Source organism: Passer domesticus, chromosome 2 (genome assembly GCF_036417665.1).
Source record: "Passer domesticus isolate bPasDom1 chromosome 2, bPasDom1.hap1, whole genome shotgun sequence".
NCBI classification, from domain to species: domain Eukaryota; kingdom Metazoa; phylum Chordata; class Aves; order Passeriformes; family Passeridae; genus Passer; species Passer domesticus.
This window is the reverse complement of record NC_087475.1, coordinates 34,070,403-34,090,032: the sequence shown is the minus strand read 5'-3', so window position 1 is coordinate 34,090,032 and position 19,630 is coordinate 34,070,403. Positions and strand designations below refer to the sequence as shown.

General features: G+C 45.3%; 1 protein-coding gene and 1 long non-coding RNA gene across 9 annotated transcripts; both read right to left on the bottom strand.

The window, feature by feature from the left end:
* Window positions 1-1,726: 1,726 nt before the first annotated feature.
* On the bottom strand, window positions 1,727-10,079 carry LOC135293711 (uncharacterized). 8 transcript variants are annotated; one of them, XR_010355814.1, is made up of 5 exons: window positions 9,667-10,079; window positions 8,408-8,571; window positions 7,859-7,944; window positions 6,898-7,469; window positions 1,727-5,530 (listed from the first exon to the last, which is right to left on the bottom strand). It is a non-coding gene; the product is annotated as an uncharacterized LOC135293711 (long non-coding RNA). The 8 variants fall into 8 exon arrangements; XR_010355816.1 differs by having other exon boundaries at window positions 6,898-7,466; XR_010355817.1 differs by having other exon boundaries at window positions 7,859-7,930.
* Window positions 10,080-12,630: 2,551 nt separating this feature from the next.
* On the bottom strand, window positions 12,631-19,630 carry CHST7 (carbohydrate sulfotransferase 7). The gene has a single exon (XM_064408180.1). The coding sequence runs from the start codon at window positions 19,008-19,010 to the stop codon at window positions 17,607-17,609; it is 1,404 nt and encodes a 467-aa protein (XP_064264250.1). The 5' UTR covers window positions 19,011-19,630; the 3' UTR covers window positions 12,631-17,606.

Sequence of the window (19,630 nt, the reverse complement as noted above, 5' to 3'; positions counted from 1 at the left end):
AAAAAGAAAAAAAAAAAAAAAAAAAAGCCAACTCCCTTCACCTCCCTGGGAGGCACAGGCAGTTTATCAGTTAAAGCTGAGGAGCCATGAGCAGATCCTGTGACTGCCAAGAGCACTGCTACAACCAGGGGCCCAACTCTGGAATTTCCAGGGTGCTTTCCGTGAGAGGTGTTCCAAGTGCTGCTGACGCTGCTTCCAGGAGCAGCTCTGATCCTCCATCTCCAGTTATCAGGCAGGAGGAGCACTATGACAAGTGTGTTTACACTCTCTGCTACATGTCTACTATGCAATGTAAACTGGCTTTCTGATAAGCCTGAACAAGGGTGAAGTATCACATACTTGGTACTTGACCAAGTCTAGCCCTATTCCAAGGAGGCATGTTTTCTGGTCTATGAAAAGACAAAAAAAATGTATTTACTTTTACAATGAAGGAATTGCCTTTGGGGAAAGGACTGCAGGAATTTTAACTGGAGGAGAGAAAAAAACTTATTTTTTTGGCTGAACTTCCAAAGAGCTGATCTGAAGCAAGTAAATAGCAAAGGTTAAAATGATGTCCATTATTAATGAAATGATGGCTACTATGTTTTACTCCTGGGGGGAGAGGAAGCTCTCACAGTAGGAATTCTAGCAACCTTAACAGTTATTGTGAGCTGCTCATGCTGCTTAGGAGGTCAGATTCTGTGATTTTTGTTTTTATAATAAGATTGGCATGGTCCTTCACGGACAATATCAATTTAATTCCAATTGCAGTCTCTCTTTAGACAGTATTGGTCAGCAGAATGTCTTTTAGTCTTGTTCTGGACAGTAAAACCTTAAACCAATATGCTTCACATGCCTTTCAAAGAAAGGTTCAGTGTTTCTTTTAACTCTGAGGCAGCTCCCTGGAATAACATGCTTGACCTCAGCCTTGGCAGACATGGTGTCTGCTTCTGCACAAGTGTGGGAATGGAATTTGGATACTCTCAAGCCTAAACTTCATATGCTTTTCTTTAACATTTGGGGGAGGACCTTTTTGGGGGAGAAACCAGAGAAGTTACAGATGCATCAGCAGGGAGTATTCCTTTCTAAAAGTACTGAACTCATGACCCACTGAAACTTTAGAAGGAAGGGACGACAACCCATGACTAGGAGACACAGACCATCCAGGAGAAAAGCAGCCAGTAAATGCCCTGGATGGGCTACGAACAATCTTGGTCATAATCAGACTTGCAGAAAGTGGGACAGAGCTGCTGAATAGGTTGAACACATTAATCAGTTGAAATCATGTAGATTAACAAATTCCAATATCCCTATATTGGAAAACACTCTTTGTAAGAAGCAGCCCATGCAAACCTTATTTTCAATGCAGAAGCAGGGTCCCAAGGTTTAGGGGAGAGCTTAATATGGCACAGTGAAAAACCACAGATACTTCTGGGTCTGGAATTTTTGGGAGTGCCATTCTGAAAAATAACTTCCAGTAGAAATAAGCCTGCAAAGTGAAAGAGGAGGAAAGTGTGGAGGAAACAGCGAATTACAAAGCCAGGAAATGGTTTAAACAGGCAGCTCTACTGTGGGAACAGCACTGTAAACAATTGCTATTCTTAATCTTACAGTCCTAAATGCTGAGAAGTTATGTTGGCTTCTGCATACCTTATCTAAAACAAGAGCTGTGGGATAATGCAAAAGTAATAAAACCACCCCATTCTAACTGATCACAAAATGAAAGGCTTTTACAGGGTGGCACTGACTTGCTTCTACTCCAGAGTAAGGAAAGTCACTTTGAACATTTTTTTTAAAGTAACCTCACATCATTACTATGTTTTCTTGATTTTAAACTGCCTATAGTAATGTTGAGAGCAGTTCTTAGGGTAACATTAGTGTGGAAAATATGGAAGAGCCTGATGAAACATGCACACATACAAACAGTCTGCAAATGCTTTTCTAATATTTGAATCTGTGTTGCAGACTCAAACGACATTTCATATCTTCATTCGATACTTGCAATTTATATAAGTTTTTGTTATGGAACTTAAACAGTTGCAACAAAGCAATTGAATATTATAATCAATTCAGATTTTCAGGTAATAAAATTATCTATCTGGTTTGGCTGCTTTATTCACTCTTCCTCTGGTACTTTCTTGATAATAATCTATTTTTCACTGCTCCACATGGACTTGCTGACATCCAAAATGCCAGTGGGTTTGAAGATTTATCTAGGGACTGAATGTTAAATGGGTGAGACAGCTCATTATACTTTATACTGGAATAAAAGACTTTATTAGTTGCCTCCACTGTCTCTATCAAGGAACTTGCTGGTGTAGAAAGATATCTGCATGGAAGGAGAGAAGCCCTGGCTTATTGGTCACCTGCTAAGCTGCCATGGGTAAAGCCAGTGCTCCCCTCAAGTTCTTGTGCAATGGTACAGAGCCAGAAAGGATTTCTATTGGTGCATGGAAGGGAGCAGCAATCTTTGTCCCAGGAAAATTAAAAATATTTGGGTTAGTTCTAGCTTTTATTAACATAATAATTTTTAGTTTAATTTTCTGAAGCTCCATTTCCTGCAGTTTTTTAACCTTTTGGAGCTTGAAAATGTCACATATAAACACATTAGATATAGATGTTTAAAAAGGAGACAGAGAGGCAGAATAGTCAAACTTCACTTTGGTGCCTGAGTACAATTTCAAAGCTATGCTACACTGCTAACTTATGTAAATTTGATTAATTAAATGGCAATAATTTGAAATGCTGAAATTAAAGGTCGCTTTCCTTCTTCTAATTGAAAAAAAAGCCTCCAGATTTGCATTCCCTCAGAGAAAGTGAATGCCCAACTTAAAAGGTTTTTGCTGCAATGTTAAAATACTTAACTTTAGGCTACGAGAAATGAATTGGATTTATTTTTTAACTAGTAAAATCTCTGAAGTTGTTATTACTGAGGAAGGGAGAAGTAGGTCATGCAGTTCCATGTTGTAATATATTTATGACTTTTGTTTCCAGACTTTAGTTTAATCAAGGAGGTTATCCTCCACTGCCTGATTTTGAATTTCAGTCCTAAATTGCTTGGCTTGAATGTCTTGATGTTGACACAGATTAATACCAGAAAGCAGAACACCAGAAGGCATTCTTCTGGATCGCATCAGCCGATTAGTAATAGCTCTTGTGAAATAACAGCTTCCAGCACACGGGGTCACTTGAGGTAAGTTTGTCTGATTTGAGTTTGGGATATCAGAAGTAAAGAAAGGGAGGTAAAATCACATGACACGTAGCTGGTTCTGGTGGAGCAAGGAGAATATAAGTCATCTAAGGACATCCCAAATTTGCTTCCTTCCTTTAAGGGAGACAGGATGCCGTGCCTTGACTTTGCAGTTACCGGCTGGCTGCTACAGGTTGCCTGTTAATTAGTTTTGGTCTGTTCATCATGCTCAAAATCAGAAGCAGCACTTAGCCTGAATTTTTGGTTTACCATTCTTGTCACTTATGATATAAACACATCAGTAACATTTCAGGAGGTGTCTTAGGGTTACTTGAAACATAAAAATGCACTAGAAATACAAAGCATATCATGCTGTTCTAAGGCTGCTGTGGTAGATGCTCTGTCCAAAACCTTTGGTGCTTCAGTTCCCTTGAGACACCTAAAGCCTGCGTGGTATGATAGGTTCAAGCTGGGGGTGGTCCAACTGCTGTTAGGGAAGGCTGTATTCTATTCTTCCAGGAGATAAACATGATTTCTTGTGCACAAGAAACTGGGTGCTACTGCACCAAATGTCTTTAATAATGCTGAAATAATTGCTGTAAGAAGAGGTTAGTAGAACTAGAATATAGTCCTGTATCCCCTGACACATCCTCTTCATCATGTTGACAGCTACACGACAGCTGTCCTTTCAATATTTGCCCTTAAAGCAGTGAGGATGTAAAGAGAACAGCAACTCTCTTCAGTACCAGGGCTTGGTTTCTTGGTCTTCAGCACACTAACAGTGTGCAGGTCTCGAGTCCTAGCTTGGAGCTCAGTATCCTAAAGAGGTTAAATAGCAAGGAATTATCATTTAAATACAACAGTGGGTGGAGAATAGAGAGAAAGCAAAATATTGTGAAAGCTCTCCATGTTGTGGGGATAGTAGCAGTGGAGGATGGGGAATAAACACCTGCTGGGCTTTCTGCCACTGGCTGGCTTGTGTACAAGCTTGGCTAAATTTTCATTCATGTGGACAAGATAATGCAGTAATTTCAGCTTTGAGTCTCTTGACTGAGGCTTCATCCAAGCATTCTGTTCTCAAGAGAGGAAATGTTAGTGCTCCTTGGAACTGCTGCTCTGCCAACACGTTTCAGGTTAGGTATGAAGACAGTGTTGCTGCTCTAGACCAGCATCATCTTTCCATTTTTTATTCCTTACTTCAAATAGACGTTACTTCAAACAGACTTTGGAGTCACTGGGAAGTAGCAAGTACAAAGTGGTGGAGTTCATTGTTTCACACTGAGTTACACCACTGGCTGCACTAATCAAAGGTGTCATTTGCAGTCATCAGAAATATGTCTTTTTATTTGGCTGATAGTAATGCAAAACTTACAGTGGCTTGACACATATGTGATACACATGAACTTTGCATTTTATCTTGGAAAAGGCTGATACTGTCAGGTCTTTCCTCAAGGCAAAGCCAGCAACTCAGCTCTCTTCTCACAGTACAGGATTGATTTCAAGCTCCCTTCCTTAAAATCTAATTAATGGTTTCCACCTTGGAGCATCTCTACCCTAGAAAGGGTTTGCAAGCAAACATATTGTGGAGGAATAAAATACAGATTTACATCAACATGGCTGGGATAGAGAGGTGTTATAACTTCTAAATCTGTTGTTATAAAGAGTAAATGATCATGCAGACAAAGGAGGTCTTGATGATATACTTAATTTTATGAGATATTTATGAGATATTTCTCAAAAAGCCTCGGCTCATGCTCTCTTAGTCACTGTAAGAAGAAGAATCTATGAGTGTTAATAAATGACCATTTATTCTCTGTTCTGTTTCTTATCTTTTCACCAGTTTTCACAGTGGAGAGAAGTTACTAGCACTGTCATCTCAAGATTTGTAGGGCTGGATATGGAGAAGGAGAAGAGAGTCACAGGAAAGTGGAAAATGTGGGGGATATTCAGTTAATTCTGGAACCCAAGGTTGATTGTAAAATGAGGTGTTGCTCTTAGTGCAAAGCATTTCCAGTGTGTGTGCGCGTACAAGTGCAACAGCCTATAAAATAGCTGCTTGTCTGTCAGAAAGAGCTTGGAATCATCCTGGTTAGTGTTCAGAAGACAGCAGGGGTGATTAAAAAGACAATGCTGAGGGCTGGAGCCAAACTCACAAGCCATCTGTTGCACTGTAAATCCAGTGCAGGAGCTGCTGGCCCGTGCTGTCCAGAGCAGCGATGTGTGGGTGGCTTCACCAGTTCTCTGAGGATGTGAGGGGGAGCTTTGGCAGAGATACCCGAGGAGATCCTGCTTTGTCTTGCATTATCCTATCATATATAGACAGTAATTTTTCAGTATGTTAACATCAGCTGAATATTTGAACTGGATCAAACAAAGGAGGAGTGGAAATAATGAAAAGAGATGGTGATCAGAATTTAACTCCGCTTGAAGAGCTACAGACTTTCTTTCCCCAGCCATTCAGTATTTTCTTAAACATACTTAATAAAGGATATTTGTCAATCTAACATTGCTTCTGTTCCAAGACTAGGGCACCTCTGCCACGACTGAGTTCAATAATCTCAAAGAAACTGAATTTTGTTAATTCAGGTATCTATTATTTTTCTTAAACAGGAGTGAGTTCACAAAGTAAAAATTATTCCTGCTAAACTAATCTACAGCCCAAGACAAAGTGATTTCTGAGAAGCACTTAAAGTAAAATAAGCCATGTGTATTTTGCAGTTAGGAGCTGTTTTCTTTTCCTTTAAAGAAGAATTTTAAGAAGAAAAAAAAGTGACAGCTTACCTAAGTTTTTCTGTAGGGTAATACTTCAAAATGTGACTATGTCTATATACACTATATGTCCTGAGACATTTGGTCAATGAAATAAAATTATCAAATCCATCCCTATTAAAAATCTTAAACAAAACCACATCTGCTCTCTTGTTATGGAACAGGAAATCAAATTTAAATATTAAATGATTACATACAACCTGAAAAAGGAAATTATAACCTGAGGTAAATGTACAGCTATCTTGAAAGCACCTTTTGTTAGAGAAAGGATGAGTAATTAAACACATGCCACACCTATAGAGAGAAACTTAATTTATGGCATGAAATTTTCTATAACAATTGCAGTACTGAATGCACCTGTCTTTTGCTAGAACTGCCAGCCTCGTCTGCTCAGCAGTGCTTTCAGTTTTTACACTACAATGAGGAGAAAATGCTTCTCCGTGGTTTGCTATGCCCCACTTCTCTCTCTACATTGGTCAGCCTGTGCAGAAAATTCTTTCTGTGCCGTTAACAGCAGTGAGTTTGTCTTGTGTGGTAAGTATTAAAACAGCAAACAGAAGTTGCACTCAGTGGCAAGCAGAGCTTTCCTGGTGCCCTCCACGGTGTGGGAGGTAGCGAGCTCCCAGACACTGGACCAGATGCTGTGGGGTTGGATGTGTCTGTAGAGCTCCAGCCACCTGCTCCCACCCAGCTCCCTCTACTCAGACCTCGATAGGCCAAGTGCCAGCTGGGTTACCTGAAGAGTGGGATTTGACCTGTGTGTATCCATGGTCAGTGATGTGCTTTCACCCCAGCCAGCAACTGAGGCCACACAGCCACCTGCTCACTCGCCACCAGTGAAATGGGGGAGGGAATCACAAGGACAAAAGGGAGAGAACTTGTGGGTTGAGATAAAGTCAGTTTAATAGGGAAAGCAAAAGCTGTGCACACAATCAAAGCAAAAGAAGGAATTCACTCACTGCTTCCCACGGGCAGGCAGGTGTTCAGCCATCTCCAGGAGGGCAGGGCCCATCTCACACAACAGTAACTCGGGAAGTCATCATCACTCCAAACACCTCCTGTTTCCTTCTTCTGCTCCCAGCTTTAGATGCCAAGCATGAGGCCACATCATCTGGGATACCTCTGTGGCCAGCTGGGGTCAGCTGTCCTGGCTGTGTCACCTCCCAACTCCTTGTTCCCCTCCAGTCTCCTCACTGGTGGGTGAGGAGCAGAAAAGGCATTGACTCTGCGCAAGCACTGCTCAGCAATTAGGAAAATATCCCAGTGTTATTGACACAATCTGCAGCACAAATCCAAAACAGCCCCACACTAGCTGTCTGCAAAAACTCAACTTCCCCAGCCAAAACCAGCTCAGTTGGGCTTTACAAGCAACAGCAGGAATTTGGGGTTAGACCCCAGAGAGGCAGCAGTGTTGAGCAGCTTCAGGCAGTGAAAGAGAGGGAACCCCAAGGTGCACAGTGCACTTTCATCTAATGGATCATGGGAGAAAGTCTCTTCAAGCACAAGAAACACCCATGTTGGTAGAATCCTACTGGAAAAATAAACAGGGCAAGATGTGATTTACCCTGGACATTGGTATTTAGAAAGAGAGGAGAAGGGAATGACAGCAAATTTCCTTCACTAGGAAGCAATTAACAGTTACAACACTATGGTCAAATGTAAACAGAACCATCCTTAGGTTACTATAAGCTATCCATAGCTGCATGCTTCAGTACAGATGCTATATCTGCCTAGTGCAGGGCAGCAGTATGTTAAAAAAAAAAAAATCCAAATAAGGCAGGTGGTCCATACTGGGCCTTTAGCCAACAAAATCTGCAAAGACGGATGTGCAATTTATCTTGCAGAATTTCACACTTTATTTGGAAAATAACACTATGCTTGTATGAAAGCACGTGGTTACAAAAATCAACCTGATCTTACCTTTTAGTAGTTATTCCAGAACTTGACTGTCAAGTCAGGATGTAAAGGATTTCAAAGGACACAAACTTCACTCTGTATTAATTGTACTTATGATATTACAGGTAATTAAATTGCTGCTTACAGTTAGATACGTTTAATACTACAGTTGGCTTAGATTAAGGAGTAACTATCACCTTCCCTGGATGCTTTTTACCTTCACTAGTTTAAAACCCCTCAATATTGGAATGAACTTCTCATGGGTAGAGCAGGGATGAAGCCCTGCAGGCATTCAGAAATAAGTCCCAGGAATTATTCTGTAGGGCCCTAGACTACTTGTGCATTTCCCAGATCAAAGCGTTGTCAGAAGATGAAAAAATTTACTAATTAAATGCCTAGCTCAAAATTATTCTAGCTATTCTGTAACAGATCACAAGAGACTTCTCTCCCACTTATCTCTAGACCTTTTCTTTCATGCACTAGTAAAGAATTTAAAAATAATGTTTATTAAAGGCATAGCCTAACTCTTCTGAAGGACAGGAGTTTTGCTATGAGGACTGGGGCATCACTCACCTGCTCAGTAGCCAGTAAAGGAGTTTTATTCTCTGCATACTGAGGAGTGCTCCAAGGTCAGCCCTCAGGAGCTCAATGTCTCAGAACTGGAATCCCTCCTGGCAGGAATCTGTGAAGCTGTAAGTTCAGGCATGACCAGACACACTTTGACAGCTCCAAGCAACCTGAAACTCAGTTTAGAAATAAGTTTATGCAGTCTTAAAATTGCTGACTAGCTGCTTCCTTCAGGGGTAGCATTACCAATTTACAAGCAGCATGTTAACCTCTGGTAGAGAGCTAAAAGCAGCAGGAGGGCCACTTTCCAGGGCAGAACTATCAAGGCAGTTACACATAACCTATCCTGCTTCTCAAGACTTTAACTCCCTTCCTATCAAGGAACAAAGTTTCAGAAATATCAGCTAATTATTATTATCATCCAATCTAAATGCAACTGCTTTAATTATAAACTTTTAGAAGAGTCAACTAGCAAATATCTAAATAAGAATTTTCAGAGAAGAAGATATGGTTTCCAATTTACAATTTAAGGATGCAAAATTAAATTAATCCTAAAGGAACTCCTCATTTGCTGCAGCAGCTTGAGGCTGGGTCCTGCTTTCTAGCAGTTTTCACATTTTAGACATGAAAAATCTTGTGAACAGACAAAACCAATTTTCAGGTAAGCAACAGCACCTCTTTTCATGCAAGAAATTGATGTTATATAAATGATTGAAATATTTATCTGGTTATCTGATTTGGGGACATGAAAGCAGAACTGGGATTTGAGTACGGAAGCTGATCAATATGCAAGGATGAACAAACCAAAGTGATTTATTGAAACAAAAACTGTAAAATGGAGACCTGAATTGGAAATGAATAAGCTTGAAAGCTGAGTATTTGGGGGAGGGTTGTTGTTGTTGTGTAAAAAAATAATTCTATAGTTACATGCTTGTGACAAGAACAAGTTAGCACAGAGCAATGGTAGCAGGCTGTTTTCTGCATCTAGTAAGAGAAGTAACAGAATTATTCAAGAAGAACAATTATTCAAACAGATTATTGGGAGCACTTTTTAACAGTGGGCATTCAGACATGATGGAATAAATGACTGTTAGATGAAGTCTTTGCCCTTATTGATTTCAAAACCAGCTTGAAACAGATGACAAATGTCCCACCCTCTCATCTCTAAATCCATTTGAGAAAGAGTTATGTATCACTCAATGTTCTTAAACAGGTTTTATTTAAAAAAAGGGAAAAAATAAGGGGGGGGGGTGGTAAATACTCACAACAATTCAGTCAAGTCACCCCTGCTCAAGCAGCAGCTGAAATGACTGTGAAAAGCCAAGGAAAGGTTTTCAAATCTTCCATCAGAGAGGCCTCTGCTGTACTTGGATTGATCTCCCACAGCCCTTTCCCATTACTTTAACAAGTGCTGCCCTTCAGATCCTATCCAGAACCCACCTGAAACTAGTTTCATGCCTGTGCATAAATAAACAAGGGACTAATCATTTTACAGCTGTATGGCAAAGGATTAAAGGCAGCTCAGCCACAGTGAGGGCAGTGCTAGGGCTGGGTGGTCCCACATCCTGCACTTGCTGGCACAGCTGGGATTTCTACCCATGGCAAGTGAACAACCACACAGCCTTTGTTTACACAAACACACCCCACCTTTCCCTTCCCTTCAGCTCATCTCAAGGAAAAAAAAAAGGGCAAAAACTGTTGGGATAATGGTGTGGGATTTGTGTTCCTCTTGATTTATTGTACAACTCCAAGATATTTTATTCAAACACTGGCAGAGGCACAATTGCCAGATTTCCTCATAGGAAATGTTATGAGACATTAACCTATTGCAGAGTACTCCAGAAGAACTGGAGTCTGGAGTTAACAATTAATCTGAAAGTCAGCATTCCCTCCTTTTCACAGAGCACAAACAAAATGTACAAAGCATCTTTAAACTAGGGCTCTGATCTTTTTGTACATTAAAGCTGATTTTTCAGAAGACTTCAGCACTCTGTACAGTACTTCCTATGGGCTTCTGGACCATCAGCTTCATATCTAGTCATAACATGGTAATCTACTGTATCAGTTCCTTTCTATTTCTAAACTATAGGAGTTGTCTTTTAAAATGAGTTGTCTCTTCCATCTCTTCCTGCCGTGCTGTTCTTATGGCTAAAAAACCCCACCTTCTTCCAACTTCCAGGATGAAATGATTCCATGCTGATGTGTAAAAATCTGTTCTTATGCCAGTATTGTTCAGAGCTTGATTACCTCTCTTCCACACTGCTGTGCATGCTGCTGTGCACTGCTGTCCTCTTTCAACCTTGACTTTGAGACTAAATAAATCACACAGCTGGGTCCTCTCCAAGAAGTTATTTCACCTGACATTTCTCTGTATCTATCAAAAATATTACTTCACATCCTTGGGGCTCGGGTGCCTATGACAAAGAACATGTTGATACCACCATACATTTGCCCTTTTCATAACTAGCTCACTCAGGGGTTCAGAGTCACCCCTTGAGCCACCAGTGTCCCCTGACCAGGCACACCTGAGTACTGACTGCTCTACAGCATGTCTGCAAAGCCAGCTCCAGCATACCAAAGGTGTCACTCAGCTGCTGCTTGATTTGGACTTGGCCTCTTCAGAAAATCTAACTTACTTGTCTAACATCTCACAGACACTGTGGCACCAGGGACTGAGTCCAGCTCCTCTGAGAGCTTTTAAATACCTCAGCCTTGAGATCTGCCTCCGTCCTTTTTACCTCCTTCACTCTCCCACCAGATTCCTGCACACTTTCTAACCTCTGGCACAGGCCAGGTGCCTGGTGCTCGTGGTGCCAGTCGTGCTGCACGATCCATTCCTGCCCCAGGTGTGTCCAACCTTGAGTGCTGATCAAGTGCTGCACTGGAGAAAAAACAACCACTTGTGATACACGACTGAGAAGGAGCCTGAAAGGAGAGGCAGCAAACACTGAGTCTGACTCCTTCAGTGCTTGACTTTGCAGCTCAGACATTGAACGCCTCCGTAACAGGGTGCATAGACAAGAGGTTTCCTGGCATTTTTTTAAAAGCTTATACTGAAAACAATAGATGTCAGTGATATGCACATGAGTCACTGCTAGAACTGCGACTTTTAAAGCCACTGTACAAACATCTGTCACTTGAACCAAGGACACGAACAAGGACCTCCCCCAGACTCCTCTGTGCTGGTGGCAATGGCCATTGCAGAAGGGACTCCGGAAGCACTCCCAAATGGAGCTCAGACAAAGGCAGCCGGGTGAGACAGCTCTCACATCATCCCTTTCACTCACAGACTGAGCCCAACAGTAGCAGAAGGTGGGCAAAGACTTTATTTTTACAAATTTGAGCTTTAAAACTTCAGTTTTGCAGGAGAGCACTTATTCCCATGCATCCCACCCCAATGCTGCTAAGAGAGCAGGGGGGTAGTTAATAATTTCCTTATACAGAGGGAGAGGGGAATCTGGTTTGCAGATGAAATGTGCTTTTGTGGGCTGGGAAAGGTATAGGGGAGGGCAAGTCACCACTGCCCTGTGAACCAGCTCTCCACCCAGGGGCTGGTACACTGCCAATTGTCTGCACAGCCATTTGAGCCGAGACACAGCAAGAGCTGCTGTTGAAGGGTTACCAGTTTCCTCCTGCAATTTGGACTTAGACTCATTCTGCTCTCCATCTCGCCCCTGTTCCTGCCCTGAGCTGTCTTCCTCTATCTCCTCCAAACAATACACTTAGGGCAATTCCCAGTTTTTGGTCCCTACTCCTCCTAGCTTGCTCTCTTCATGCTCCTTCCTTTCCTCACACACTCCTAGCCAACTTTTCCAATTAAAGCAGCCAAAACTTCCTGCCTTTCCTCATCAAAACCCAGTCCCTCCTTCATCTCACACCCAAGTCCTTTGCCCAACAAATTCCACTATCCTCAACCAAAAGTGAATACCTTTCCCCATTCCCCCATGTCAACCCCATCTGTCATCAATGTCTTCTCTCTCTCACCTATAGACCTTTCCATTATTAAGCACTGGAAAGCTGAACACTGGATTTGGGGGTCTTCCTTAGGAACAACTACAGCAGGGAAAGAGGGGATAGGGAAGAAGGCATCAGTGGGAACCAGGAATGGCAGAATTCTCCCTGTCAGCCCAGTGATGCAGCCCATGCCATAATTACATGGTTTTGATTCCCTCTGTACCACATTGAGTTTTCTATGGGAAAAAAAGAGGTTTGCACATGCACACTGGAGATAAGACCAATGCAGATTTTATTTGGTACAAAATAAAGATACACATACCGAAACCACTTTTACTGAGCACGTGCTATCCATTTTATGCAAACATTAACATATTTGGCCAAATCAGAATAGAAAGCAGAGGTAAAAAACAAAAACAAAAACAAAACAAAAACAAAACAAAAAACCCACATGGGATATTCTCTACAAAGAGGTCATTTCCCCTACCCAAAATGGAGTTCCTGTCCCAAAACACTGAAGTGACAAATTATTTCAAAGAAATATCTTTGAGAATATTTGAACACAGGCAAAAGACCACCACATCCTAAATTAAAAAGAATATGCAACTGCTTTGACTGAAATTCCAAAAGACTTAAACCTTATGCCCATGACAAAAAGTTTCAGTCTATGTACAGTTGAAGTTTGGCAAAGCTGGACCTTCAGAAACAGGGCAACAAGTTTGGAAGCTGCAGGGAAGGACTGGATTCCCACTTAACAGCAACAAGAAATGGCACTGCAGGTGTCCCAGGTTAGCAGCAGAGCTTAACATCTCAGTGCTGGAAGCAAGAATTTCACAGTACTCAATATCCAGACTGCAAGTCCTAAAATGTTAACCAGCTTGTGCAGAGCTGAGACTATCAGATATACATCTCACCAACAAACAACAGGCCCCTCAATCACTGAAACCCACCACCCCAATGTGTCTGCATCCAGCTTTCATCTCTTTGAAACACAGCCAAGAGGACAGTCCGGGCCTGGCCCCTCATTCACACACCCACTCACACTGCCAGTGGGGTGTTGAAAACTGCTAGTGCAAGGCTTGACAAATTGTATTTCTCCCATCTCATCCTCCGTGGTGGTAGGTGTCATGTTAAGTTAAATAGGAAAGACAAAACAACATCTCAGGTAGTCCCAGCGCTGCACGGATTGCATGGTGACTCTGAAATCTGACAGGCACCATCAGAGAGTCTCAGTGACAGCTCTCTGTGCTCGAGAAAGGAACAGAACATGCTGTCGGGCTTGTTGGCTCTCGGGGTTTAATTCAGTGGTTTAACTGCGTTACCATAACAAACCCAAAACTCTGCAGCATTTTTTATCATTGAAAGTGGTGATACTGAGAACTTAATGCAGAAACTCAGGACTTGATGCCCAGACTGATGGGGGAGGAGGGGGCTAAAATGACTCATGCAATACTGAAGTTGTTAAATAAGTAACTCCACAAACATTCTAACACTTCTGTTAAATACTGCAACTGATACCAAACTACTTCTATTGTACCTGTAGTATGAAAGTACATACTGTGGATATCTACAAGGATTCCATCAGTAATATCCTAAGGAGTAGAAATAAGGCAGAGCCCAAGTATTTCTTGGCCCTGGACTTTCATAATTTCCCACAAGCAATTATGGCATGGAAATATCCCAGCCTTTTATGAATAATTACAGTACTCAAGTTTCTACCACCCTTAACTCGGACGTATAACAACCAAAAGTTAAGTAAAAACAGACAGCAGAGTTGTCTTGTGAGCATTTGTCAGTTTTGTACCCATTTCCCACTATGACTTTTTAGTAAATTAATTGTTAATTTGTTGTATGTAATGTAGCACAAGCAGGTAATTTTCACCAATCTCAGTCTGAAATAACTAAAACATTTTGACTTAGTCCTGCACTGTGATTCTAAACCTTCAAAGTACAGGTTGGATATAAAAATGTGCTTACTGTTCCCTTGCTTAACATGCCATGCTCTGCTCTAAATGAGCAGTCACGGTTCAAATTTCTACATCATCCAGTAGAACTGTGACTTCACCTCGAACTGCCCAAGCCATAAATGTCCAGCTGCTCTCAAAACGCAGTCTAACTATGGGTGTCCTGCTTTCAGCAAGTTCTGGTTGGTTCCAAAGATCTCTGCCACTCAAACTCCATGCTGGTTGTCCTAATCAGGCCTATTTCTGCCTTTTCAGATAAATACCAACACTGACATTTGACAGTACATTTGCTTTTGCTTCAAGGCCTGAGTTTCAAGACCAAGTACATGCTGTAAGCACCCTGAATCATACTGTCCAACACATCAAAACACCATAAAGAGAAAAATGGGATGCATTTGTTGGTGAGCCTTAGTTGTCCTCCTTGGGCAGAAGAATTTTAGAAAACCTTCTAGAGACTGAAGCGCACGTGTCACACCACCAGTCACTAAGCAACTGTCATCCACATGCTGTTCTAAGATGTCTCTCCGGCCTACTTGCTCCTTTCTCAGCTTTGGATATTCCCTATGGATTTTTAAGATGACTTTTCTGATGAATTCAGGTGCACTGAATGCAAACCAAAAATTGCACTTGCTATATTTTGTACACTTTGCCCAATGGAACCTTTTTCACATTATACAAAAATCTAAAATTAAAATAATCACTCATGGAGAGAACCAGGCTAGTGAAGAACTTGTGCTGACATAAATAATTACTGATACAGAAAATGCATTCTATCATAGAATATCCTGAGTTGGAAGACACCCACAAGGATCAGCAAAGTCCCACTCCAGGCCCTGCAAAGGACAGTCCCAACAAGGGGCTGCCCTTGGCTTCCCCTCAAAGCCCTTCACCACCTCTGCAGCTCAAACATGGAACAGTTTCAGAAAATACCAAATTATTTCCAATAAGTGGATTTTCTCCCAGCTATAAGAACCAAGTTAAGCTAGATGGTAACACTTCTTTGCTCATCATGATGAACCATTTTAAGTGAAATTAAGTGTTAATTTTGAAAGACTTAGACATCTACTACCTGAAAGAGCATGATGAGATTCTCTGTCAAGGTGAGGAGAATGCTTAACTGCTGCATCACACAATTCTGTGATTGCAACTTGCTAAGAACAAATTAACAGGATATACCGGATTTTAATCTCCCATCCAATTTCAGAAAATAAGTACCGTATCATCTTTTGGTATGCACAAAAATCTTAATTTCTTTCCAAACCTGTCAGTACAAGCCAGGCTGGGTACAGTCCCAGAAAAACCTTCCAAAATAGGCTACCTGACACAGGTTATCAAGGCATTGTACAGGTGCTATCTATAGAAATAACATTATTAAATGCCACTGGAACATCCAGAGACAAATTTTGGTGTCACAGGCACAGTGAGAGAATGCAGAAACATCCCTTAGATAATACACAAGTTTTTCCAGCACAAAATGAGACCCTGTAATTCTTACTTCAAGCAGAAACCCAAGTCTGCAAAACTGAATGAAGTATGCTACAGGGAAATGGATAAATTTGTTCAAAAATATTGTTATGACTACATTTTCCTGTCAGATAATGAAAGAAACCTGTTTCTTATGCCAGCATACTCTCAGATGGGAAGATCAAGGGGAAAAAGAGCCAAAATGAATGAAGGTTCATCCTAATTTGGTGACATGCTGTACAGCATAACACTCAGAGCACAAAAATGTACAGTGCAATTCAAACACCTCCTCCATGATAATATAACATCTTTGAACTGCCTTTATTTTCAGCACTTTGTATAAATACTGCTTTCTTCCCGATCCTGGATTATCCTCAATTTAAAACTCATATTCTGGGTTTGTAGTTGAGGAGTGCATGTAAACATCCCTATAATCCTGTACAGCCTCACGGAGCCATTTAAAGACTACCAGACTGTAATAGATTCAAAAGCAGTTCCTATGAAGTTATGAAACTGCATCCCTAAATTACAACTGAACCTTCTATCCCCACACCAAGAAATTAAGAAACAAAGGTACATGCAGACACACACACACCCTCTTCTCACACAAGCTGCAGGATAGCTGCAGGAACATGTAATTTTAAAATCCAGAATAAAACTTCAGGGGTTTTTGTTTGTTTGTTTGTTTCATTTGTTTGGTTGCTTTTTTTAATGTAAGATTTTATTTGGGAACTTCATGATTAATTTGTCTTAGGAAACATTTGCTTTTGTCCAGGAGTTGCCAGCTGAGAGGATGTTATTGTTTGGAAGGGATGTGATCAGGAGGACCCTGTGCACGGCACAATGTGTCAGCCCGGAAGCAAGGGAAGAAAAGTGATTCTCTCATCTGAGAGAGAAAACAAAACAGAAATGTTGAGCATTTGCCTTCCAGTTTCATTCACCCCTACACGTGTTCCAAAGAAACATGTTAGTCACCTGTACCTCACATCAGTATCAGCAAATTTTATCAATGTATGTATATTCAAAAAATCCTACTTTCAAAACAATTACAGATTTCTTTAGAAAAGCAAAGATTTCTGCCACAAGCATCTTCAAAACACATAAGCAGGCGAATGCTTGCCCTCCCTGCACTGCTTACCCTGCTGCTCAGAACGATGGACAGAGCTGTTCCCCTTCCCTCAGCCCCCTCCCTACAGCACCAGCAATGGACAGGGGCAGACACCATCCCTGCAGAGCAGGTTTGGGGCAGGAGAGCTCAGTCCTACCCTGCAGCAGGAACTCTCCTCATGGCTGCCCAGTCCCTGCTGACCCCTGCAGCGACTTCACAGAAGCCTCTTGTGTTTCAGTAGCAGTAGGACAGCTGTCAGTGCGATTCAGAGCTCCAGAAGGGCAATGCTCTCACAGGAGCACCTTCCAGGCCCTCTAGTTCCTTGCTGAGAGTCTTCACCTGGGGGATTTTTAAATTTTCATGCAGTTTGTTTGTAGCATACCTGTTCTTTGTACACGATCACAATTTCAGTGATGCCGTGCTAGGAGGACACCCCTTACCAAACCTCCTGGTAAATAAAACATCCCCCTGCCCTCTCCACACAGCCCAGGAGGAAAACAGCCACAATGAAGCCACAGCTTCTCGGGGGGCCTGGACCCTGCAGCGCTGCCTGTACCCGAGGCGAGGCAGGCGTCCCTCAGCCGGGGCCGCCCCGAGGGATCGCCGGGCTCGCCGAGCGGGCCCCTACCATGCCAGCGGTGACCCCGCGCTCAGCTCTGCCCGACGGTGCCCGTCCGTCCGCCCTCGGGCCCGTCCGGGACGTGGGGCTCGGGCGCTACCGGGCGTCGCCGGCGCTGAGGGGGTAGGCGAGGATGCTCATGGCCTCTCCGCACGCCGCCTCCACCTGCCGCACCTGCTGGCGGCTGAGGCGCTCCCGCCAGGCGTGCACGGCCTCCCGCGCGTCGCGGGCGGAGATGAGGAAGGGCCGGTCGGAGGAGTAGGCGGCGCCGCGGGTCATGTTGACCACGAAGTCCTCCAGGGCCGGCGGCACCGTCAGCCCCGCGAAGCGCAGCAGGCGGCGCAGCTCGGCGCGGGGCTCCCGCACCAGGTCCTCGTAGCGGAGCTGCGTGTAGCGGCGGCGGAGCCAGTCCGGGGCGCGCCGGGCCAGGAGCAGATCGCGGAGCCAAGACTGGCAGATCACCTCCAGCGCGCCGCCGAGGAAGAACTCGGCGCGGTGCTGCGGCTGCGGCGGCCGCCCCCCGCCCAGCAGCCCGGGCGGCAGCAGGAGATGCTGCTGCTGGTGGCGGGCCGGGCCCCGCGGCTCGGCGCGGTGGCGGCTGCGCAGCACCTGGACGCTCTCCCGCAGCAGCGCCTGCCGCGCCTTCAGGCGGGAGTTGTGGACGGCGCGGGGGTCGCGGAAGAGCTGCACCACGCGCAGGTTGAGGCCGGGCTCCCGCAGCAGCGGCAGCAGCGCGCCCAGCTCCAGCAGCCGCACGTCCTTGATGACCACCACCGGGTACTTGCGGCACTCGGCCTCCAGCTCCCGCAGCGCCCGCGGCGGACACGTCTCCTCGCAGGTGGCGCCGTCGACGAGGCCGATGTCGCCGCGGGGCCGCGGGGCGGCGGGGCAGAGCGGCGGCGAGCAGATCACCTTGTTGGTCCGCCAGCCGAAGATGCTGGCCGTAGTGAGGTTGTCGGCGGCGGGCGGGGCGGGGGCCAGCGGGTCGCGGGGGCCGGACGGGGCGGTGTAGAGGCGCAGGACGGAGAAGTCGCATCGGAAGAGGGCGCGCAGCATGTCGCGGAGGGCTCCCTGCAGGCTCAGCGCGTCCCCCGGGTAGAGCGCCTGCCAAAGGTGCCACATGGGCTCGTACAGGTAGAAGACGTCGGGGTGCTGGTTGAAGAGCTCCCCGAGGAAAGAGGAGCCCGTTCGCCAGGTAGCGTGCAGGTAGATGTGCCGCTTCCCCGCCGTCCCCGCGCTGCCGTTACCCGCCGCCCCGGCCGTGCCCGCCTCATCCTCCTCCTCTTCCTCGTCCAGCGGCGGCCGCTGCTCCCAGCCCCACTCACTCAGCGCCTCCTCCAGGCTTGGGCAGCGCCGCAGCAGCGGCTCCTCGTCCGTTCGCCCGCGCCTGGCCCCGTAGTCCAGCGCGTAGGGCACCAACAGGAGCAGCAGCAGCGTGTACAGCACCAGCACCGCGGCGAAGCGGCGATGTTCGCCTCGCCACCGTCGCCGGCCCTTCATCGCTGGGGCCGGCTCGGACCCCGGCTCCGCCGACCCTCTGTTTGCCGGAGGGCGGCTCTTTGCGGAGAAGCAAAGTTAGCGGCGGCGGCGGCGGGGATGTGGGCGGCGGGCGGTGCTCCCCGCCGGGGAGCACGCCCACGGGCACGCCGGCCCGGCTCCGGGCCGCTGGCCGCGCTCTCCGCTGCCTCCTCCTCCTCCTCGTCCTGCTCCTCCTCGCAGCGCGACGCGGAAGCGCCCGCACCTGCCCCCGCTGCCGCCTGAGCAGCCGCTGCCGCCGGCGGGGCGCGGACTGCTGCTGCTCCCGGTGCCGCTGCTGCTCCCGGTGCCGCTGCTGCTCCCGGTGCCGCTGCTGCTCCCGGTGCCGCTGCTGCTCCCGGTGCCGCTGCGCCGGGCTCCGGGCCGCCCCTCGCCCGGCCTCCCTCCCTCCTCCCCCGGGCAGGGCCGGAGGGGCGGGCTCGGCACGGCGGGACTCCCCCCGCCCGGGAAGGGGCGCACCGAAAAGGAGGTGTGATAGCCAGGACAGGTAGCGAGCAGCCGAGGGTGTCCCAAGGAGGAGTGGTTGGTCCTGCTATTCACCAGAGCTCCGGAGAAAGAACACGCAAGACGCTACAGTAAGGAGA

Excerpts from the sequence above, each read along its gene's own strand:
- CHST7 (XM_064408180.1), bottom strand. The coding sequence starts at position 19,010 with ATGAAGGGCCGGCGACGGTGGCGAGGCGAACATCGCCGCTTCGCCGCG.